The 23,162-nt window shown below is 39.6% G+C and overlaps 4 protein-coding genes and 2 long non-coding RNA genes across 8 annotated transcripts; 3 read left to right on the forward strand and 3 right to left on the reverse strand.

Moving 5' to 3' along the window:
- The first annotated feature begins 941 nt into the window (after positions 1 to 941).
- Positions 942 to 1,684, forward strand: LOC104817674 (stigma-specific STIG1-like protein 1). Its single transcript, XM_010546929.1, has one exon. The coding sequence runs from the start codon at positions 1,015 to 1,017 to the stop codon at positions 1,465 to 1,467; it is 453 nt and encodes a 150-aa protein (XP_010545231.1). The 5' UTR covers positions 942 to 1,014; the 3' UTR covers positions 1,468 to 1,684.
- A 581-nt stretch (positions 1,685 to 2,265) lies between these two features.
- Positions 2,266 to 3,987, forward strand: LOC104817675. Its single transcript, XR_772553.2, has 3 exons — positions 2,266 to 2,356; positions 3,385 to 3,658; positions 3,811 to 3,987. It is a non-coding gene; the product is annotated as an uncharacterized LOC104817675 (long non-coding RNA).
- Positions 3,988 to 5,221: 1,234 nt separating this feature from the next.
- On the reverse strand, positions 5,222 to 8,559 carry LOC104817676 (adenylyltransferase and sulfurtransferase MOCS3-like). Its single transcript, XM_010546930.1, has 11 exons — positions 8,229 to 8,559; positions 7,642 to 7,734; positions 7,488 to 7,543; positions 7,330 to 7,394; positions 7,112 to 7,186; positions 6,942 to 7,020; positions 6,728 to 6,766; positions 6,518 to 6,626; positions 6,166 to 6,284; positions 5,974 to 6,090; positions 5,222 to 5,871 (listed from the first exon to the last, which is right to left on the reverse strand). The coding sequence occupies exons 1-11, from the start codon at positions 8,482 to 8,484 to the stop codon at positions 5,479 to 5,481; spliced, it is 1,401 nt and encodes a 466-aa protein (XP_010545232.1). The 5' UTR covers positions 8,485 to 8,559; the 3' UTR covers positions 5,222 to 5,478.
- A 529-nt stretch (positions 8,560 to 9,088) lies between these two features.
- Positions 9,089 to 10,569, reverse strand: LOC104818104 (putative F-box protein At5g55150). Its single transcript, XM_010547563.1, has 2 exons — positions 9,954 to 10,569; positions 9,089 to 9,882 (listed from the first exon to the last, which is right to left on the reverse strand). Exons 1-2 carry the CDS (start codon positions 10,522 to 10,524, stop codon positions 9,119 to 9,121), a joined length of 1,335 nt encoding a protein of 444 aa, XP_010545865.1. The 5' UTR covers positions 10,525 to 10,569; the 3' UTR covers positions 9,089 to 9,118.
- A 208-nt stretch (positions 10,570 to 10,777) lies between these two features.
- LOC109116846 lies at positions 10,778 to 17,455 on the reverse strand. 3 transcript variants are annotated; one of them, XR_002024429.1, is made up of 4 exons: positions 17,056 to 17,450; positions 11,342 to 11,449; positions 11,091 to 11,268; positions 10,778 to 10,991 (listed from the first exon to the last, which is right to left on the reverse strand). It is a non-coding gene; the product is annotated as an uncharacterized LOC109116846 (long non-coding RNA). The 3 variants fall into 3 exon arrangements; XR_002024428.1 differs by having other exon boundaries at positions 10,778 to 11,268; positions 17,056 to 17,455; XR_002024430.1 differs by having other exon boundaries at positions 10,778 to 11,268; positions 17,068 to 17,453.
- A 2,143-nt stretch (positions 17,456 to 19,598) lies between these two features.
- LOC104817678 (glucan endo-1,3-beta-glucosidase 12) lies at positions 19,599 to 21,617 on the forward strand. Its single transcript, XM_010546931.2, has 3 exons — positions 19,599 to 19,759; positions 19,863 to 21,152; positions 21,437 to 21,617. Exons 1-3 carry the CDS (start codon positions 19,699 to 19,701, stop codon positions 21,469 to 21,471), a joined length of 1,386 nt encoding a protein of 461 aa, XP_010545233.1. The 5' UTR covers positions 19,599 to 19,698; the 3' UTR covers positions 21,472 to 21,617.
- The last annotated feature ends 1,545 nt before the right edge of the window (positions 21,618 to 23,162 follow it).

The following is a 23,162-nucleotide window of genomic DNA, read 5'->3' on the forward strand; positions in this document are numbered from 1 at the left end:
CATATATATATATATATATATATATATATATATATTGTTAATTTAATTTATAATATTATTTGGCCCACCAAGCTGCCCAATGGAGAAGCTGTGTAGGTTCAATTTTGCTTAATTTAGATATATATATATAAATATAATATAATATAATATAATATCTAGGCGCCTTTGCTTGTCCTCACAAATCGCCTGGATTATCTCAGGTCGGCCCATGAGGAGCTTGATTCATGCTCAACGTATCTGTCTTGATACTGAAATGTCCATTTTGCCCCCACTTGAAATGGCCATCTATTTTTTGACTAACCATTAACCATCTAATTCACCTTATATATATATATATACTCTTTCACAAGGATTGTTTCAAATTCCCATTATCGAAAATATTTTACAATTTTCTTAAATGACACATGGAAATTGATACAAATAATTATTTGAATAAGGGTGTAAATTCCATTTCATTATAACGGTTTAGGCAAAAAATCCGAAAAATCGAGCTATTATTTTTGTCACTAACTAGTTCAATTCTTTAAGATTTTAATTGTTTAATTATGTGTATATGCTATAACGACATATAAAGTAAATCAACTGCAAACCAAAAAAAGGAGGTAAAGTGAATAATATGTAAAATAACAAATTGTACAAATGCTGTACTCATTGAAGAGGGCATTATCGTCTTTTCCTAATATTTACTACGTATCATCCGCAACCAGTACATGCATGCATACGCGTGATTACATCACGTCGTTTGAGTAGAAAATAAACCCGTTTTTTTTGTCAAATAAGAAAAATAAATAGATTCATTTGATTGATAAATAAACAAAAACAGAAGATCGATCGCTTGAAACCCTCCGTCACCTTTTTACCACGTTTCCCGCGTCAACTCTACTCAGCTATAAACCCTAAGTCCACCCTCCTCCTCCCCCACCAAATCTCTCTCCCTTCTTCTCTCTCTCTCTCTCTCTCAAGGAAATCTTGAACGCTTGATCGCATTCTGACGCTTAGAACGAACGAACGATAATGGCACTCATCAAGTTTCTCGTGGCGATAGCGGTTACAACCGCAATCGCAATCGCAATCATCACAACCATGACCACAACCGCTGTAGATCGTCACGTCAAGAACGACGTTCAAGAAACGAAGATCCGTTTGAATCCTGAGCCGAAGCCGAGCAGATTCTTGGCCCAAGTGGAGAAGCCTAGGAATCCAAACGCTGCGGACCACTGCCACAAGAACCCAGAGATATGCAGCAATTATGGCGGGAACGCAACCGCGTGTTGTAACAACAAGTGCGTGGACTTGTCCTACGACGACAAGAACTGCGGGTCGTGCCAGAACAAGTGCAAGTTCTCGCAGACGTGTTGTCGCGGTCAGTGCGTTTACTTGGCTTATGACAAACGCCACTGCGGTCAGTGCAACCACCGTTGTCCGGTCGGCGAGTTCTGCGTTTACGGACTCTGCAACTACGCTTGATCTAAAAAAAGAACCCCTACATGCAAGAGGGGAAGTAAACTATATATTCATTATTAATATATGATCTAAATGATTTGATTATTAAAATATATTAAGATTTTGGGCCGTTTCTCAACAATGTTTTGAGGGGTATATATATGCATAAATCAAGAATTGATTTCGAATTTTACCTTTTTATTTTATACGAATAAAAGGAACAGCAAACGTTTCCATATTGCTGTCTAGACTGTCGTTAAGTATGCCAAGTAATAATCTTAACTGTTTGTGCCCGTACCAACATGAAATAAAGTACCGTACTTCTAATGAATTCGTGACATGGGATTCATATATATATATAAGATTTCGCAGAAGAAAAACATGTTATTGTTCTGAAATGAAGATAGAATGTTTATAAAAAAATGAAGACAAAGTGAATTTCTTCGTATTATCTAATCTTTTCGAATCTTTAATACACTGATAATATTATCATATTTTCCAGAATTTTTCAATGCATTTAGGATATTCAGTCGGTGGATTCAGTAAATATAATCTAAAGCCTAAATAAGCAAACAATTGTATCCTTTGTGTTTGCGTTTGTGTTTGTTTGATTATGTGGTGGTCGTGTTAAAAAAAATAGCACTCATATAATGCATACAATTTATTATTAAATAGAATAATAATGTATTCATAGTAATTATTTATTTTAAATAAAAAATATATTTATCCTTCTCTGGGGCCCGGTCCATTCATAGCGCTTAGTGGGTTTTATATTGGGCCTAAATCTGATCCATGAGAGGAAAAGCCTAAGAAGAGCATAGAACTAGCTTGACTCCTCCGTCTTCCATTGACGTCGCTGCACGGAGCTCTGAAGCTTCGAATATCAAAATAGCACCTTCCTTAGGATCATAGCGTAAGCATCTCTCTCTCTGTCTTATTGTCTCCCTCGTTTCTATCTGGATGTCTCCGGTCGGAGGTTTGGCTACTCTTCCTTTGGAGTTTTTTCGAGAGGCTTTTTGTCTTGTTCGATTCTGCTGTGCGAGGATCCAAATCATCCGTTTCGATTAAAGAAAACTTATCTTTGGAGCTTTGTGGATTAAGGTCGGTCTTAATTCATCAAGATCGTGCTGTGGGTGTGCTGAGTGATAACATGCGATTAGGTTGTTCGATAGAATTCCGGTGAGAAATAAAAAAGGCTAGTATCGTAACCCTGATAGGCCCATTAGTTTCTGGTACCCAAATTGAAAATTTTGTCCAGTGTTCGACAACATTTCCTCGTTATCGTCATCGAGTTGAGAGATCCAATCCTCGTCATGCTTGTTTTGGATGTAGATATGATGTGTATAGTGATGAGTGAGAGGCTAGACAGATGAGCTGGGTAAGAATTCTTTCAAGTTGTGGGTTGGGTGCCTTTAAATTTGATTTCTTTATCACACATTCTTACAATGGATTTGTTTCTCTGACCTGCTTGCATTGGACATTGCTTTGTTAATCAATGTCAGATTATCGCATGATCTGACCCCTCTGGTCATAATGCTCATTTGTCCATTCATTAGAAGTTCATAATGAATGTCTTGGCACGGCGATTTCGGTGAACTCCCCGTGTTTGTATGCCCAAAGGGTCTAGCTTTTGAATAAGTTTTATTTAGTTAAAGACAACCTTTTTACGAAAAGCGGAACCAAGCTTGCAAATGTTTTGCTAGTCCTTCTTTGTCTTTGATAATCTGGACAGCTATGACAAATGCTTGGCTTGAACGCCTTTCGGACTAACCATCTCCGGGGTATGTTTGTGCATGTTCATTTTGTGTAGAAGTGGAAACCGAGTAATGAATGGTTTCCTTTGTTTATTTACTCCTCACGAGGAGATCCGTTGAACGATTCTGATGAAGAACACGAGAGGAGAAATCGTAGAGAGAATATAATCTGGTTTTTTGTTTGCAGATTCGTCGGATTGGATATGAAGAAAGGAATACACCCACAGATGCAATGGATATCGTATGTGACGCAGAGCGGGAGATTGATGCATGTCATGATGACAAGGATTCACCATACTGGTAAAGTCTACCACTTTAGGGCTAAGCGTCAAATGGCTGAGAGCATTGGTCAGATCGCTAAGTTCAAACGCCGTTACAACGAGCAAGAGGTCCAAGAGGATGAGAAGAAATGATTGCACAATGCAGACAGAGGGTTACTTCTTCTCATCCCCCAACCCAACGTAAATGCTTTATAGACTTTGACTTGTATTCTTGAAGGACCTTGGCTTTTCATATTGTTCGTATTTCTATGAGATCCCACAGTGAAGCTTCAAGTTAATCAACTTCGTTTTGGTTTTTTTTTTTTTTTTTCCTTGGGCATGGATACAAACAGGGATGGATGGCTACATATCGGATATCCGGAGTATTTGGATTTGTGTTCGGGAATCTCATTTTATGATTTGCACTCGAATTTAAAGATTACGAGTATTCGAGGTACAAGTATTCCTGAATATTTGGATTTAATAATATTTATAGATTTAAAAAAAAATAAAGTTGTGATTATAGTATAGAGAGGTGAATTGAGATAAAAAGAGTACGCGAGAGATGAATAAAAATGATTTTATTATTTGTAAGATAATGTTAAAAAATAAGAGATCTTAACTTAAGACAGTTCATTTTATGAAAATGTTATAAACCAGTATAATTGTTTATAGCAATATTAATCAGATACATGTACATACTAGTGATGTAAAACAGGTTAGTTCGGACTCATTCGACTCGACCCAACTCATTTTTTATTCAACTCGTTCGATTCATTTTTTACGAAATAGAAAAACTTTGATCCAAACCAAATTATTCGAGTTCTGAGTCGGCTCACAAACCAACCTGTTTTTATCTAATTATATGAAAAAATTTTAAAATTACATGAAAATTAATAATTTGAAGTGTACATAAAAATAATTTGAACTCATTCAATATATCATAAAATATTTAACATAACAGTCCATAAAATCATATCTAAATAAAAAAAAAAAGAGAAAATCCAAAAAAACACACTGAACTTTACAATTTTGACAAAAAAAAAACACTGAACTTTTTATTTTATCAAATAAATATTAAACTTTTTAAGTTTGACAAAATAAACACTTAACTTTTCTACGTTTGTCAAAATAAACAAAATGAGTGACGTGGCCCAATGAGATGCAAACACGTCAGATTATTTTACTTAGTTTTTTTTTACAATCGAAAAAAGTTCATGTATTTTTTTGGATCACTAAAAAAGTTCAGTGTTTTTTTATAATCGCAGAAAAGTTTATGTATTTTTTGGATCATTTAAAAAGTTCAGTGTTTTTTTAGATTCGTTTAAAAAGTTTAATGTTTATTTGACAAAAAATAAATTTCAGTGTTTTTTTTTCGTTTTTTTTCTCAAAATTGTAAAGTTCAGTGTTTTTTTTGAGATTTTCCCTAAAAAAAAATAACAAAAAATCTAATCTCACATCACCAAAGCAACATAAAAAGTGTCATACACCAACAAAATTAAAATATAACAAAAAATATACACCAACATCAATATATCATGAATTTTAGTTTGTTATATAAACAGAAGAAATGAAAAAATTAAGGTATGAATCCCTAATATTTTTTTAATACCATCTCGCGAGCCGACCGAATTAGTCCGGATAGATTCAGACTCGGACTCGCTGCGAACCGACCGCAAACTGGCTCACGAACCTGACTCATTTTACCATCACTAGTACATACACATTTTAAAAATTTTTATTACCCGCATTCACATTTATAGGTTTAGATTCGGATTCGAATTTCAATTAAGACGAATACCATAAAATCGGATATCCGCAGATACACTTTACGATAATTTTGCCATCGCTATATACAACATAATAAAAAGGCACAAGTACTTGGCACAGATTCAGTCTCATCATCCTTGTTCCTTACATTCATTCCGTTTCCTCTGTTTGGGGTGACATAACACAGAGGTGGAGCTTTGATCGGCCAAGCATTGATTTCCACGCTGCAATCTTGACGCACTTCTCTCTTTCTAGTAGGTCGGGAAGTTGGGATCAACATCGGCCGACCATGACTCCAGACCTCCTACGATGTCCTTAGCCGAGTCAAAACCCGCTTCACGGAGATATTGCACGGCTCTCTGTGAATCGTTTCCACGTCTGCAAATGACGTAGAGACCCGGACCCATGCCAGACCCGGTCTTAACCTCACCAGCCTTTTCTTCCAGCGCTGAAGTGAGCTCGTGCAACCGACCCTCTAAGTTTGCAAGAGGTATGTTGAGTGATCCCGGAAGAGAGATGATCTTGTAGTGATGAGAGGGTCTAACGTCGATTAGTAAGTGCGGTTCACCCCTTTGAACAATCTCTCCGAACTCTTTACTGCTCACTCTTGACTCTGCAGGAAGCAGGTTTAACTTCAACGGTCCCTGCCCATGACAGTAATGCAGGTGAGAGTTACGCCTTCTCAGAAAAACGAGACTCTTGTCGAAGCAGAAACGAAGATACCGAAGGATTTCCGGGAGAAATACCACAAATAGAGGGAATTGGGTGAACTCTGCATAGTCGAAACCCTTGAAATACTGCTTGTCGAAAGCAGAATCGTCTCCACAAACAGTACACTGGGCCGACCTGCCTCTGATCTTGACCTGCACAAACACGGTTCTTGATAAGTTCACATCGAGGAGGAGACCAACAAGGAAGAAAGGTACCGTAAAACTTACAATGCGGATCCTTCCAGACAATGCATCGAAAAGAAGCATCCGTCCAGAGAGTGGTTCACCGATAACACTTGCTATTTTGATTGCCTCTAGTGCTTGGAGAGTGCCAATAACTCCAGGAACTGAGAAAAACGAGGAAAGAGGAGACTAAGTACAAGATTGTAAATGTACGAGCAGAGCTCTACCGAATAACACCCCCCCCCCCCACTTTATTATTTTGATTGCCTCTAGTGCTTGGAGAGTGCCAATAACTCCAGGAACTGAGAAAAACGAGGAAAGAGGAGACTAAGTACAAGATTGTAAATGTACGAGCAGAGCTCTACCGAATAACACCCCCCCCCCCCAATTTATGTACCTACTCCAAGAACTCCGCTATCAGCACATCTCTGGCACGCCATAGAAGGCGGCGGGGTTGGAAACATGCACCTGTAACATGGGCCTCCATTGTAATTATAGACAGTAAGCTGTATGCAAAAATAAAACAGCGGCACTTTAGTGTTTCATGTCCTGATTAAACATCTGCAAAGCATTCAAACAAAAAAGTAGATCACCATGTTTAAATTACCTGTCCTTCCATTCCAAGTGCAGCACCTGACACCAGAGGCTGCATACCCAACATAAGTCACATCAAGCAGACAGGCAACATTGTCATAGAAGAATCCATATAAAACAGAAATATGGTGATTGATTCTACTCAGAAGTAGTAAAAAATTACAGAGACTACTACTACTAAGTGAATAACGAGTAACGAGGGCTTAGATTAGATGATGGATTTATACCTTTCCCAACAGCACACAGCAATCACTGATCATGTAACGGCTCGGAGGATTGTCGGTTGCGTCAACTATGATGTCGTATCTACGAAAATTTAAGCAGTCATGGAAACTTATAACATTCCATACTTGATTTGAGAAGGCTAAAACTGAAGAGCTTAGTATATAAAGGATACTGGCTGAAGACTTCCAAAGCATTGGATGTGGACAGAGCTTCCACATGTTCAACGATTTTAATTGTGGAGTTTATGCTGCCATTTTAAAAACAAAAAGAAAAAAAAAACCGCCATATTAGACGAGGCATTTGCTTATCAGAAATGTAGCATGGAAAGGTAAATTTGCATGTGAGGGAGAGTTGCATACTTAAATATCTACTTGCAGGATTTGGACTTACGAGCGACATGCAGCAGCAGCAGATTTTACTTTGGGCAGACCAATAAATCGTTCGGTATGGATAACCTGCAAGAAAATCAATCAAGAGAAAAGAGTAAAGCAACAAATAATATCAGACAACTAGCCCCAAATGCAAAAAATAGCCGAGAAAAGTTATACCTGCCGGTGCATATTATTGAGCTCCACAACATCATGATCAATAATACCCAGTCGGCCTATAGGAGCAAATCAAGAGGAAGAACAGAATCAAGGGAAATCAGATTGGTTCAGCAAATAAGTCATCAGATTTTATGTTAAGAGTCTAAAATCTTACCCACGCCACATGCTGCAAGATACAGTAAGGCTGGTGAACCCAGCCCTCCAGCTCCGACAACTAATATCGAAGACTTCAAGAGGTTTGACTGCCCTACAATCAGACAGAACATATCACGGATCAATAGAGAGTGATCCGAGAAGCAGAAAATAGATTTACACTGATCAATTCCTAAGAACTAGACAACAACAAAGAACAAGATATTGCTTGTCTTGAAGTCACAGAGGAAATCTTAGCTATTCTAGAACAAAATGAAGTCAAACCCATCACGAGACATCAATTGAATCCAACAAATTGTCTCAAATGTCACTACGTTGAGTTCAAACTCAGAGCCTCATGAAGCAGTCCTAGTGTTGATGTAAAGCTCGTGTATCAAAGACGGAGTCTTCTAGCGACTTAAAAAAGAATAACCACCAAGAATCACAAAGTGCACATGAAAAACAGCACTTTTTGTCCATTAGCAACCAAAATCATCAGTTAGTTTCGCTTCGTAATTGGCAATTTGTTGCTTGTTTAAGTCCACCGAAACAAAATCAAGCCCTTCAAAAGCATAAAACTAGCTGAATCTGCAAAAGCTCGCTGGTTACCTTGAACTCCAAATGAAGGGAGCAGCAGATGACGACTGTAACGGTAAATCTGGTCCGGAGACAAGCCATGGACGAGGTCGGAATCAACCGCCGACAACGTGGGACAACAGTGACCGTTAGATACGGCGTCCGCAACCGCCGTCTCCCGGAGCTGCGCTTCGAGGGTCGAAATTCGCCGCTCGATGTCGGCTTTGCTTGCCTTTAACTCCTCCAGCTCCCGAACGATTTCCGGTAGATCTCCGGTGCTCGTCTCCATTCCGGCAGTTGTCGGGAGAGAAAGAGAGACCGAGAAGAGAGAGAGACCTAAAAGCACTTACGTGTCTGACCAACAAGGGCGCTCTCGCAAGTTTTTCGAAGAACGCCACGATGTTTTTATAATTTCCCTCAAAACTACACGATGTTTAATGGTAAAAACACGACACGATGTTTCACCTGTCAACACAAAAGTGTCGTGGATCTCAGCTCAAATTACATTGAAACAAAGGGAACGTTGTTTCGAGCCCAATAAAGGGAGTTATGTCCGAAAGCATCGATATGTTTCAGCCTAATTTAGTGATATCTCTTTGGGAAATTGAAATTCTATACGAAAAAATATTAGAAACTTGCCAGTTACAATATTTATAGAGATTAAAATATTTATACTTATAGAAAAACAATCATATTATACCTTATTTAATCAATATAAACATTTTAAATATAAAAATAAAATTAACTCTAGATATTACAATATTATCCTAATATTCTCAGACAATTTATATATCCTTAATTTCGTTATCTCATATCCTAAGATATATATATACACACGAAAAATATTGGTAATATATCTTATTTAATTATTATTTGATGTATCCTAATGTACTTCCGGACTTCCCTTATGCAGAAATGTACTTTCAATACGCATATGCAGGAGTTATCCAAAACAACTGAGAGTTCCAAGAACTCGGCTGATAAAGCTTCTTGATCTGCTTACTCTCCCACTCAAAGACGCCCACACTGTCCGACATTCCTAAGCCATCTGTGAAGTACACGGAGTTCTCCTCCACGAACCCTCCACTAGATCCCGGGTTTCCCGCCGAAACCGCCATTGACAGACCTCGGGAGCTCAAGAACAAAGCTTTCCCCTTCAAGCTCCTCACTTCTCTCCACTCTCCCGTGTCCGAATCCAGTTCATAGATCACAAAACACGTCGTGGAATCGCCTTCGTCGCTGTACTCTAGTTTCTTGAGGGCCAGAAACAATTCTCCGGAAACCGACTCGGCAAAGTATTTCTTGCACGGCTCGTACTTAAAGGGCGCGGCTCTTCCCATCGGTACGGCCTTTGGAGCATCATCAAGGCTAAGTTCACAGCTGTATATTTCTCCGATCTTGTCGATGGCGAGAAATATACCATTGTAGAACACGATGTCATCTATAGATGAGATCCCTGGAACGGATTCGAAATCTGTCCAGTTTTTATCTCGGCGTCTGCAGAGCGCTAGTTTCCGATCGAAACTGTATATTATCATCACAATACAGTCTGGGTTTGAAGGTATTGCAGAAGAAACAGCTTTCTTGACGAAACTTTTCAAAATTCCCGAGACTCGGGAGATTTCTTGGAACTGAAGCAACTGTTGAACATCCTCCAATGGCGACAACGAGGGTAGAGAGGAAATCGCTTTTGTATATGGGTTTATTAAGTGGACCTTGTAGGGTTCCGATCGAAACTGTATATTATCATCACAATACAGTCTGGGTTTGAAGGTATTGCAGAAGAAACAGCTTTCTTGACGAAACTTTTCAAAATTCCCGAGACTCGGGAGATTTCTTGGAACTGAAGCAACTGTTGAACATCCTCCAATGGCGACAACGAGGGTAGAGAGGAAATCGCTTTTGTATATGGGTTTATTAAGTGGACCTGGTAGGGAAAAGAAACACCGATTGCGAGTAAAAAACCTCTTGTACAACCACAAAACCAGATATCGGAATCTACTCTGAAATCTGATTCCGAACGATCGGATTCTTCATGTGTAGGATCTTTTAAAAGATTCAAGATTCGAAATTTTTTGTCTGTCGGGCCATTGAACACGGCGAGAGAAGGAACGAACTTGCGATGGTAAACGAGCGAAGCAGAGTAATGCCAAGAGGAGCAAACGGAGGAAGAACGAAGGATGTCTTTGAGATTACATAGGCCGCCGAAAACAGAGTCCAGAAGCTCCGGAGGTAAATCCGACCACAAAGACAAAGAAGAAGATGATTCCACCATTGTTACAGCAGGACAAGTAACAGAAAGTTCCAGCGTTGTCGGGGAGAGAGACATAGAAAGAGAAGGGTCTTTGGAGAAGTTAAACGTAGAAAACGGTCACTTATACGACTGTCGTGAAACTTGAGCACCAAGTAAACTTGGCCGCCAAGTAAACGAGCAAGCAGGTTTTTCCGTTGACCTTGACTTTGAGAGAAAGCAGGTATCTGAAAACCTAAACGGTATAGTGACGGGGGAGTTGACGCCGTTACCTGTTCCGTCTCTAAGCGTGACCGATCTTGAACAAAGCTATGGTAATGGATTATACATCAAACCGAACCGGATTGGCATGTGAATAACACAAATGATTCAAAAATGTAGAACCGAAGGGCTATACAACTGACCTGCAAATCCTACATTTTGTCCAATGATATCCATTTACATCAAACAATAACAGAAAAAAAAAGAACCCTAGAAAATTGTTATCAGGCCATAGAACCTCGGTGAAGCATGGCATCGATCTCATCACCGTCTTCCCTCTCAAGCTGTAGTATCAAAGATTAGGGCTAGTAGAAATGCCATTGCAGTTGAAATTGTGAGAGAAGGAGAGTCTAAATGGTGGAATCAAAAGAGATAAACCGAACCTTGTCGGGAGTCTGCTCCCCACGGAGACGACGCCCGTCAAACAAGAAAGCAATTGAGTTGGTATCAACAGACTGCCGGTCAGCTTTTTCAGTAGAGTGCTTCTCTCCCGACCAAGAAAATAAATTCAATGCCGTCTCTGTATATAAGTACATGAAGTAGCCTTTGCTAACAACATTCCTGTACAATGACAACAATGATAGGTAACATCTTCCTTTTGCAAGACCCTTTAAAAGAGGAGAAGAGCACATACCCAATAAACCAGAACAAAGGCAGTCCGGTGCACAAAGGGGGTTCGGGACCCGAACCCGTGACCACTAACACGGAACAGATGAACGAAGAAAGTTACCCGTCACACAACCTATCCCAAGATGGGAAAAAGAATCAAATTTATGGACAACCGAGATTTGGAAAGAAAATATTCATGAGAGTATGAACACAACCCACTAGACACAACTCTTCTCAATCCTTTTACAGAATCTATCAATTCATCGGCAAATAACTCTAGTTTGAGGCATCAACCTATTCGTTTTAGCCTCTATTCCACAAATGCTTTCAATTTGACGAGCCAAGCGATTCAACCATTTGAATTCCACTAAAACAGTCACCTCTGTTCTATATAACAAAAATTATTGTCTACCTGACAGCTATATCAATTCATCAACACAAGAACAAACAGGACAGGAGATACTGATGTAGACCCAGATACTTGTTTAACAATCAGTTCAAGTAAACATGCAATCACATGACTGACCCGACCGCGACTGGGCATTGTTACGGAACACTCGGTTATCCAAAAAAAACATGCAATCACGTGTGTTTTGCTTTCTCTCGTAAACAACGAAACGATATAAAGACGTCAAATCAGAATCAAATCCACCCAGAAACCCTAAATAAGAAAAATGGGAGAGCGAGAGAGAGAGAGTATCACGGATATGAAGCCCAGCCTAAAAGCCCGATACAGGCTCATTTATGCTTTCAGCAATAATGAGCCCAGTAAGGAACACGCGAGAGGTTGAAGACGATGATGTTCGTTCCTCACAACAGATTCCTCCATGTCTTTCACTCTTTGTAAAATTTGTTAGAGTCTGTTAGCAAATTTGTTATTCTTTTGTGTATAAAAACACATGTATAGCTTGATTTTTCAATACAGTGAAAATTTCTTCCAAATACTGAAATGGTATCAGAGCTTTCTCTCTGATTTTTTTTTTCGATCGCTCTTTTCGTTTCTTCTCCTATTTCCTTTCCTTGTTCTTTCCTTCAATGGCGGAACAAACCCCTACGATCACTCCTCCGGTTGCTGCGGTGGCTCCTCAAGCTACTTTCAGCCCCGATTTTGATAGTCCTTACTATCTCTCCAACTCCGACAATGGTGGAATGACTCTCGTCACCAAACCACTGATCGGAGCTGCTAATTTCCCTTCCTGGATTCGATCTTTTCGGATGGCTCTTGAGGACCGGAACAAAATCGGCTTTGTCGACGGTTCTCTGCCGATACCTGCTGAAGAAGATCCCATTTACCGCTTCTGGGTTCATAACAACGCCATTGTTGGTGGCTGGATTATGAACTCTGTGGCTGAGCACATTGCCCATAGCATGCTGTATGCCAAGACTGCTCGGGAAATGTGGTTGTTCCTTGCCAAGAGCTTTCAGCAGAGCAATGCCCCGCGGAAGTATCGAATCAAGCAAAAGTTACGTGATCTTCGTCAAGGCTCCATGGATGTGGCTTCTTACTTCACAACTATTTTTGCTGTTTGGAAGGAGTTCAAATCCATCCGGGCGAATCACTCTTGCACCTGTGGGCGGTGCACTTGCCTTTTGTCAAAGCGTTGGAACGATGAAAATGAAGGAGATTTCGTCATTGACTCTCTTTTCGGACTCAATGACGAATTCGAAAGTGTTCGTAGTCACATTCTCGCCATGGATCCACCTCCTAATCTTCAAACAGCTTACAACCTTGTAATCCAGCAAGAGCAGCAGCGAATGATCAGATCTTCCAAGTCGCCGGATGCTGTCATCTTTCAGACCTCTGCCTCACCCGTTCCGGATTCTGCCTCGGCTGTTTCTGCTGTAAATTTCAAAGGCAAGCAACGTCCTCTCTGTACGCACTGTGGCCTCTATGGGCATACTGTACAGAAGTGATATAAGCTCCATGGCTACCCTCCTGGGTACAGAGCTCCGAAATCTGGTGGCTCGCCCTCTTCTCGGGCTCCAGTTCGACAGACACAATCCAAGTCATCTCCCAACTTCGCTAACCTTGTTGCAGAGACGACTATCTCAGTTGGTTCTGATGTGGACAAAATGTCTCTCACTCAGCTACAGGAGCTCTGTTCCAGGATAAACAATCGCTTCAAAGTCCCCTCTGCGACCATCACTGATCATGGCGCTCCTGCCTCTGATCCTGATGCTAGTATATCGCCTTTTCTCTCTGCCTTTGTCTGTCATGCTGCGTCTGTCTCAGGAGATTTTCGAAACTCTTGGATTTTAGACTCAGGGGCATCTGCACATGTTTGTTTCAACAAACATCTCTTCTCAAAGTTGGTTCCTATTCTTCCGAGCACTGTCACGCTACCCACTGGTCTCCAAATTTCGGTTACTCAGGCTGGAAAAGTGCCCTTGAATGATCATTTACAATTGTCAAATGTGCTCTATGTCCCATCTTTCACCTTCAATATCATTAGCGTCAGCTCTTTGCTTCGTCAATCTAACCTTTCTTGTTTGTTCTCTTCTGGTTCTTGCCTTATCCAGGAGCTTTATCGGGGGTCGACGATTGGGAGAGCTAAGCTTTTACACAACCTTTATTTTCTTGAGTCTCATTTCAAACCTGTTCTTTCTTCTTCTGTTCATGTTAACTCGGTTGTTGTTGATCCTTCTCTTTGGCACTCTCGTCTCAGACACTTGTCTTATAAAAAGTTACGATCAATGACAAAAACTCTTTCTCTTTCTCAGTTTGATGCTCCCTCCCATTGTCGTGTTTGTCATTTATATAAACAACGCCGACTCCCTTTTATTTCAAACAACAATTTATCTAAGTCTCTTTTTTATCTCATTCACATCGATATATGGGGTCCCTTTTCCGTTCTTTCTCATGACGGGTATAAGTACTTTTTGACAATCGTTGATGATTATTCTCGGGTAACATGGGTTTATATGCTTGCTCGTAAGAATGATGTTCTGGAAGTTATTCCGCGGTTTCTAACTCTCGTAGAAACGCAGTATTCGCAGAAAGTTAAGGCAGTTCGCTCCGACAATGCCCTAGAACTATCCTTTGATTCTCTGTTTCATTCGAAAGGGATTGTTCACTACTTTTCCTGCGTGCAGACGCCTCAGCAAAACTCTGTCGTTGAACGAAAGCACCATCATATTTTGAACGTGGCTCGAGCGCTCCTGTTTCAAGGTAACATCCTTCTTCGTCTTTGGTCCGATTGCATCAGAACTGCTGTATTTCTGATTAACCGGACACCGTCACCTCTACTGTCCAACAAATCTCCATATGAGTTGTTGAAGAACAGAACCCCTGATTACTCCTATCTGAGAGCCTTCGGTTGTCTAGCATACGCCTCTACACTTCTCTCGGAACGGCACAAGTTTTCGGCTAGAGCTCGGGCGACAGTCTTTCTTGGTTATCCGTCAGGCTACAAAGGGTACAAACTCCTTGATATTGCCTCAAATTCCATCATCATTTCGCGTAATGTTGAGTTCCATGAAAATATCTTCCCAATTCACTCTGATATTTCCATTACACCTGACCATGTTTTTCCAGCAAGTGTTTTGCCTTTGCCCATTTTTCCTTCGAGCAACAACACTTCTTTTCACAGAGATGACCCTTTAATCTCCACCGATAATAGCCCATCTCCTTCTCCAAGCCCATCTTTTATGCCTAGCCCATCTTCTTCTCAAAGCCCATCTTCTTCAGACCTAGGCCCATTTACCTCTCAGCCAAATTCAACTTCGCCTATTCCACCTCGTCCAAAGCAAAGCACACACCCACCCTCCTATCTTCACGACTATCATTGTTAAATCTCACCACCGACAGTCCTCTTCCTAATTCCTCGACATCTTCTTACCCTCTTTCCTCGGTTCTAACCTATTCTCGTCTTTCTCCTCAGTATCGGTTCATTATCCTCAATTCTTCCCTTTCCACTGAACCAAAAACCTTCAAGGATGTTGTGACTGATGTAGCGTGGCGGAAAGCTATGGAGATTGAGCTTCAGGCTTTGGCAGAAAACGGGACGTGGTCAATTGTATCCTTACCTCCTGGCAAACGTGCCGTCGGATGTCGTTGGGTGTACAGGATTAAACGGAAGCCTGATGGTTCTGTCGACCGATTTAAGGCACTTTGGTGGCCAAGGGATTTACTCAGCAAGAAGGCGTGGATTTTCTTGATACATTCTCTCCGGTTGCAAAGCTAGTCACAGTCAAGCTTGTTCTTGCTCTTGCAGCAATAAAAAACTGGTCTTTGTTTCAACTGGACGTGACGAACGCCTTTCTTCATGGTGTCCTTGACGAGGAAATTTACATGGACTTGCCTCCCGGATACACTGATGACACTGGGAAATCCTTGCCTCCGAATGCGGTATGTCGTTTACACAAATCTCTTTATGGGTTACGACATGCCTCGAGGCAATGGTATCTCACTTTTGCCAAAGTCTTGCTTTCTGCTGGATTTATTCAATCGCAGGCTGATCATACCTTGTTCGTGCGCTCATCTGGTAATTCCTTTGTGGCTTTGTTGGTTTACGTTGACGATATCATCATTACCGGCAATGATGACCGAGCAATTCTGGCACTTAAATCACTGCTCAGTCAACAATTTCACATTAAGGACCTCGGTAAATTACAGTTTTTTCTGGGGTTGGAAATCGCTCGATCTCGGCAAGGGATTTTTGTTGGACAACGAAAATATTGTTTGGAGTTGATTGAGGATGTCGGTTTGCTTGCCTCAAAACCAGCCTCCACTCCATTGGACCCCAATTCTCGCCTAAGTAAGGACACAGGGGATCTTTTATCCGATGTAACTAGTTATCGCAGACTTATTGGGAGATTGTTGTACTTAACAATCACCAGGCCTGACATCACCTTTGCTGTCCACAAGCTGAGTCAGTTTTTGTCTTGTCCAACATCTGCTCATCTCAAGGTGGCTCAGCGTGTCGTCCGTTATCTTAAAGGTAATCCAGGTCAAGGCCTCTTTTATTCTGCTGACTCGGATATTCGTTGAAGGCTTTTGCAGACACGGACTGGGCATCTTGTCCCGACTCTCGGCGTTCAACCTCTGGCTTTTGTGTTTTCCTCGGAGATTCTCTTATCTCTTGGAAAGCAAAGAAGCAATCCACCATCTCTCGGAGCAGCACCGAGGCCGAATACAGATCTTTGGCAAATGTAACCTGTGAGCTCGTTTGGTTACAGCATTTGCTTGATGATCTACATGTCAAGGTTTCAAATCCTGCTGCTTTATTCTGCGATAACAAGTCCGCCATTTACATAGCCTTTAATCCGGTTTTTCACGAGCGCACTAAGCACATTGACATTGATTGTCACCTTGTGCGAGAAAAACTGAAGTCCGGTTTCCTGAAGATGCTTCATATTTCTTCATATCATCAGCTTGCCGATCTCTTCACGAAGCAAATGCAGCCCTCTCTGTTTTCAGCGCTTTTAAGTCGGCTTAATTTGTCAAGTCTCTTTCTACTGACCGTGACTTGAGGGGGGCGTATCACGGATATGAAGCCCAGTCTAAAAGCCCGATACAGGCCCATTTATGCTTTCAGCAATAATGAGCCCAGTAAGGAACACGCGAGAGGTCGAAGACGATGTTGTTCGTTCTCACAACAGATTCCTCTATGCCTTTCACCCTTTGTAGAATTTGTTAGAGTCTGTTAGCAAATTTGTTATTCTTTTGTGTATAAAAACACATGTACAGCTTGATTTTTCAATACAATGAAAATTTCTTCCAAATATTGAAAGAGAGACCTGGCCTTTGACCTTGAGATTGATGTGTCGCCGGGCTTCTTGTCTTCTTCCTGGCTAACTGACACATCTTCACTTCCTAGGATTTTCGCCGGAAAACTTCGATTTTCGGAACCAAGTCGCCGGAGCGAGAAATTCGCGCGATCAGAGTAGCGGCTCCGAATCCACAGAATAACGATGCTGGACTTGTCTTGTTGTTCCCTGATGGAATCCAATTCCACTATTGCTGAGTGGAATCGTGGGGCGCCTATCGAACGGCTGCTATTCCTTCATTGATCTCTAAACCAACGGCGGATACTGAACGGCGACTTTGGGTCTAAACGACGTCGTCCCACACCGCTTAATGGGTCGTCATATTATATTTGGGCCAACACGTGGGCTGCCGCTGCCCCATCATCATCATCATCATCATCATCATCATCATCATCATCATCATCATCATCACCATCATTATTATTAAACCCAGCTCTTTCTTATCTACAAATCAACCATACAGACAACCACCGAAATTGAAAATTTTCTTGGTGGATAAGAAAATAGTTATGTCGATGTTCATATTGTAAAGTCACGGAAGGGTGTAAATAAGTCAAATATGGAATTGACATCTATCTATGTAATTTATTGCCGCATTTGCCCCCGTTTTCTCCGTTTATTTTTGCCGACTTCAATGAAAATAACAAAATATTGTGTTATTAATAATATACAATTTTTTATTTTAGAAAACGTTTAATTATCCACGTTCAAATTCCATTTTTTTTAATTCTTTTAAAACATATTATATTTAACAGTTTTCATTATTTTTATATTAAATTTGTATTCAATTAATTTAATACGAATTAAGTTATGTATAACCAAATTTGATTCGTTTGTGTTATATATTCAAATTAAAATGGTAAATAAAGATTGAATTTTTCTCGCTCTCTATTATTAGAATAAATTCTAAAGATAATTATCATAAAAAAAATATAATTAGAGCGTTTTTAACACAATACATACGAAACTTGTGTAGTGTGATATTCGTACAAGATATGGAGTTCTATACCATGATGTTTTTTTGTTTTATCTTCAAGACGCGTCGTCTAATTAAGTCAAACTCTTGCATCATGATTTTCTTTGTATCGGCACCAATTCTCTACCAAATTTTCAGTTATTTAATATAGACGGTTTGTGTTTAAGTAGCTAAATTACCTCATAGCAATTCATCTCACATATCATCACCAAATTTAGCTTTGAATATTGTGGGGGTTATAATATATATATATATATATATATATAGTCCTTATGGTTAAATTTGGTGCACCAACATTAAGCAAGAATATTAATTGTGCAAAATTATTGAATTTTGGATATTCGAGACATTCAAATTTAATTGAACAATCATATATCTACAAAAAGTTGGTGTAAATGCACTCGAATAAGAGATGATCCCGAGATTCCGTATAAAGAGTTATAGAAACGACATGTCGGCCAACCCGTTTAACCACAAGCGTTTTTCGGTTTTGAGTTTTGAGTTTCCAGTAAATATCCGAATATCAAACATTTTGATATTTTTGGCTGAAATTATATTAGGATGGACGATTTGGTGGATCTTATCGAATCAAAAAATGCGGTATTTTTTTCGATTCGAACGATATTAATTTTAGAAAAACCGAATTTTATAAAACCGAACTGAACCGAAACGATGTTAAAAAACCCCCGAAAAACTAATTTTTTTTTTAAAGATTTATATTTTTTAATAAAATTCAGAACCAAATCGAATCGGAATTGAACCGAATATAATATAATAACCAATTGGTACATATTTTTGTAAAATCGAAAGAATTAAATCGAACCATTCTCAATTCAAACCCGAACCAAGTATCGAAACACCCGCCCCTAAATGTTTTAGTCTGCATAGATCCGGACAATGGAGGTGTTGGTTGATAATGAATACACGGTTTCATTACCAATTACAAATATAAAAAATATATACAGGGCCCGGATATTAGGTAACGCTCAGGGACACGACAAAAAACTTTGGGAATATCAAAATGATTGAAACAGGACATTTGAGACGTTGGACAGCAGAGCCCTATAACGTTCGAATTGAGGAGTTTTAATTTTAACAAAAGGCACATATCCCCCCATTCATGCCATATGGACAGTCATTTCCCAGCACTGGCCAGCATTTAAAGAGTTCATCTTCGTAAAAAAATACACATATAAGACGTACGTATAATACAAAATACGTATATTTTTGTACGTTATACATTGATGATGATGATGATCCCATGCAATAGTGCTCCTTGATATGTAGAAGGCTTGTTATACGATTTTACAAAGTATCACAATTTCAGGAAATTGGACGATGAAACGGTCAAGTTTGGAGGAGATTAAAAAAAAAAAGTTACTCCGACATATCGTCGATTGAAGGAGTTGAAAACTTCGAACAAATCTACAGTTAAATCTCCACTTTTGTTGTCAGCATCACACGTGGGACCTATCCCACTCCCCCACCTTCCCCACCCTCACCCACCCTATAAATACGGCAGCGATCTCTTCCGTCACCGGAAAAGTTTCTCTCTCTATCTCTCTACCCCCCACAAAGCCACCCACCTCACCTCGCCAGCGTTTTCAAGCTCTGATTCTGCCGACAACGGAGCAAACATGGCTAAGTTCTTGATCTCTTCCCTTCTCCTCTTCTCAGCCATTGCCTCCACCATTGCAGGTTAATCTCACTCCTTTTCACGCGCATTCGTGTTTCTTACAATATTTTGTCTGTGTTTGTTGGTGTCTGATGTCTTCGCTATTTGATATTACGGTTTGTTCAGATTCCGGTATGGTCGGTATAAATTATGGCCGGATTGCGGATAATCTTCCGACGCCCGACAAGGTGGTGGAGCTTCTGAAAAAACAAGGCATCGACCGAGTCAAGCTCTACGATTCCGACAAGAGTGTATTAACGGCGCTCGCAAATTCCGGCATCAAAGTCGTCGTTGCTCTTCCCAACGAGCTCCTCTCCTCCGCCGCCGCCGACCAGTCCTTTTCCGACAACTGGGTCGAAGCCAACATCACGGAATATTATCCAGCGACGCAGATCGAAGCCATCGCCGTCGGTAACGAGGTCTTCGTCGATCCTAACAACACGACGGAGTATCTCGTCCAGGCCATGAAGAACGTCCACAGCTCTCTGATGAAGTACAATCTCGACCGTTCGATCAAGATCTCATCGCCCATAGCTCTCAGCTCGCTGGCAAGCTCGTACCCACCTTCGGCCGGTTCGTTTAAACCGGAATTGGTCGAACCGGTTATCAAACCGATGCTCGACCTCTTCCGACAAACGTCGTCGTATCTGATGGTGAATGCTTACCCATTCTTCGCATACACAGCGAACGCCGACAAGATCTCGTTAGATTACGCATTGTTCAAGGAGAATCCCGGAACTGTAGATTCCGGTAATGGGTTGAAGTATAACAGCCTCTTCGAAGCCCAAGTTGACGCCGTTTACGCCGCCATGTCAGCGATAGGATACGACGACGTTACGTTAACGGTAACGGAGACTGGATGGCCGTCTGCGGGAGACGAGAACGAGATCGGAGCCGGTGCGGCCAACGCGGCGGCGTACAACGGTAATCTGATCAAGAGGGTGTTAACGGGAAATGGGACGCCGTTAAGGCCGAAGGATCCACTTAACGTCTACTTGTTCGCTTTGTTTAACGAGAACCAGAAACCGGGTCCCACGTCGGAGAGAAACTACGGGCTGTTTTACCCGAACGAGGAGAAAGTGTATGACGTTCCGTTGGGGATGGCGGGAGGGAGGTCAACGCCGGTCAACGAGAGCAAGGCGCAGGTTCCGACTGCGGCGCGTGGAGGCCAAGCGCGGACGTGGTGCGTGGCGAACGGGGAGTCGGAGGAGGAGAAGTTGCAGAAGGCGCTTGATTACGCTTGTGGAGAAGGAGGGGCTGACTGCCGTCCGATTCAGCCAGGTGCCACGTGTTACGATCCTAACACGTTAGAGGCCCACGCTTCATACGCTTTCAACAGTTACTACCACAAGAATGCACGTGGGACCGGCACGTGTGATTTTGGTGGTGTGGCGTACGTGGTCACCCAACCGCCGAGTACGTATTCTATCTTTATCTCCCCCCAAAAAGTGCCAAGATTAATATTTACGTAGACATGAAGCATACACATACACACACACATGACACACACACACATATATATATATATTCATTTTTGTTAACCACAAATATAATTTTTTTAGTTTATCTTCAAAATGGAAATACGTGTATGATATTCACGGATGTACGTATTTAGGTACCGATATATGCTTACATCGTCACGTGAGCATTGTTACAAGTCTAAGCACCAAATGATATGTTTGGCTCTTTTGTGGTTTCAGGGTTTGGAAAATGCGAATTTCCGACAGGCCATTGAGTCGGATAAGGAGGAATCCGGAGAATTCTACTGGCATTTATTTTTATTTTTTTCTCGGGTAGATACGTGTCTATTAGGTGTTATATATGAGTATATATATATTATATGTTATGATTATAATATTATATGTATTGCCGTATTTATTTGATTCGTGTATACATTTTGGTTTGGTTTATCAGCTTTTTATTTTTACTAGGTAATATCTCGCGCGGATCGCGCAGATTAAAAATACGAATAGACTTTACTAAGATAATTAGTAATTATAAATTAAAATATATTAAATATTTTTTATTTTATAAATTTATATTGTTTAACTCATATTTTTTTTAAACAATTCAAGATAGCACAATGTGAAAAATCCTAATTATTATTCTGACGGATTAAAAATATATACGAATTGTAAACAAAATCACTATTAGTTTTAAAATTAAATATATTAGATTTTGTTCTGGAATTTATATTTTTTATTCTTAAATTTAAATGATAATGTTTAAAATGTCAAGATAACGGGATATTTGAAGAAAGATTTTGAATAGTTTCTATAATTATAATTTTAGATTATAATATAGAATCACGTATTAAAATGAGTAACATTGGAATATCTTTAGAAATTTTATGATTTGATAAAATATTTTTACTTTTGATAAATTGATGAGTATTTGAAAAATGTTTTTGAAAAATGTGTTATCTTGAAATTTTATATTAAAAAAAAAACATCGTGTTATATCTTTTGGTTGATTTATTCACATGTTTTCAACATAAAATATTTATATCAACCTATATATATTATACACATTATCACATGTTTCGTTCGATATACAAAAATAAACAATTTAATAAAACAAGAATATAATGAGACTTGTTTCTCTGGGACCATAAAATCTAAAAATCATTCAAATTATTCCAATTTGCAGGTCCACAAAAACAAATTAGCATGGAAGACGTGTTTCTATAAGCAGACAAAAGGCGGGACGAAGGAAAAATAAGAATCATTTGGAAAATTCCATGAAACTCTCCCCACATATAAGTAAGATTAATAATATTCGAATATGAATCAACGGGATGTCGCATCCTTTTAAATTACCATAAACTATATATAACATATATATATGACCATATAAAGGCAAAATAATATTACCGACTATATATAGATACGGGTATTGATCCTAATTAAGTTGAATATAATTAAACATAAGCAATACTATAATATATATATGAATGAGTTGAAAATATTGGAGATCTCATGTGCGGTGTCTCATTCGCCTTTTCCACCTCCTTTCATAACTAAATGTGATAACTATTTAACCTTTTACCAAAACAATGTGTAACTCATACATATATACATGTATACATATATATACATAAATAGAATATACATGCTTACGTTAAAAGAAATTGTACTTATATATATATATATGCTTACGTTAAAAGAAATTGTACTTATATATATATATATATATATATATTGAAACCAAATCCAATATATGTTAACAATACCAAATCTGTATGTTGAGAATAGAACAAAATCTAATATTATGAACTGCACCTGTTGTGGTATACAAAAATAATTTATCTCGAGAATATGACACACATTAACATCCTTCCATCTTCCTCAATATTTCTACATTCATTCATATATCTCTAACGTTAATTTCTCTAACATTGGATATGAATTTATTAAATAAGAAACT

Source organism: Tarenaya hassleriana, unplaced genomic scaffold (genome assembly GCF_000463585.1).
Source record: "Tarenaya hassleriana unplaced genomic scaffold, ASM46358v1 Cleome28, whole genome shotgun sequence".
Taxonomy (NCBI): Eukaryota; Viridiplantae; Streptophyta; class Magnoliopsida; order Brassicales; family Cleomaceae; genus Tarenaya; species Tarenaya hassleriana.

Bases quoted from the DNA above. Each gene is read 5' to 3' on its own strand.
- LOC104817676 (XM_010546930.1), bottom strand. From the start codon at position 8,484: ATGGAGACGAGCACCGGAGATCTACCGGAAATCGTTCGGGAGCTGGAG. The intron at 7,021-7,111 runs GTATCCTTTATA...AAATTTTCGTAG, and splicing joins GCTTTGGAAGTCTTCAGCCA to ATACGACATCATAGTTGACG. The intron at 6,767-6,941 runs GTATAAATCCAT...TTGGGTATGCAG, and splicing joins GCTGTGTGCTGTTGGGAAAG to CCTCTGGTGTCAGGTGCTGC.
- LOC104817674 (XM_010546929.1), top strand. From the start codon at position 1,015: ATGGCACTCATCAAGTTTCTCGTGGCGATAGCGGTTACAACCGCAATC.
- LOC104818104 (XM_010547563.1), bottom strand. From the start codon at position 10,524: ATGTCTCTCTCCCCGACAACGCTGGAACTTTCTGTTACTTGTCCTGCT. The intron at 9,883-9,953 runs GTATTGTGATGA...CATATACAAAAG, and splicing joins AATACCTTCAAACCCAGACT to CGATTTCCTCTCTACCCTCG.
- LOC104817678 (XM_010546931.2), top strand. From the start codon at position 19,699: ATGGCTAAGTTCTTGATCTCTTCCCTTCTCCTCTTCTCAGCCATTGCC. The intron at 19,760-19,862 runs GTTAATCTCACT...CGGTTTGTTCAG, and splicing joins CATTGCCTCCACCATTGCAG to ATTCCGGTATGGTCGGTATA. The intron at 21,153-21,436 runs GTACGTATTCTA...TTGTGGTTTCAG, and splicing joins CGTGGTCACCCAACCGCCGA to GGTTTGGAAAATGCGAATTT.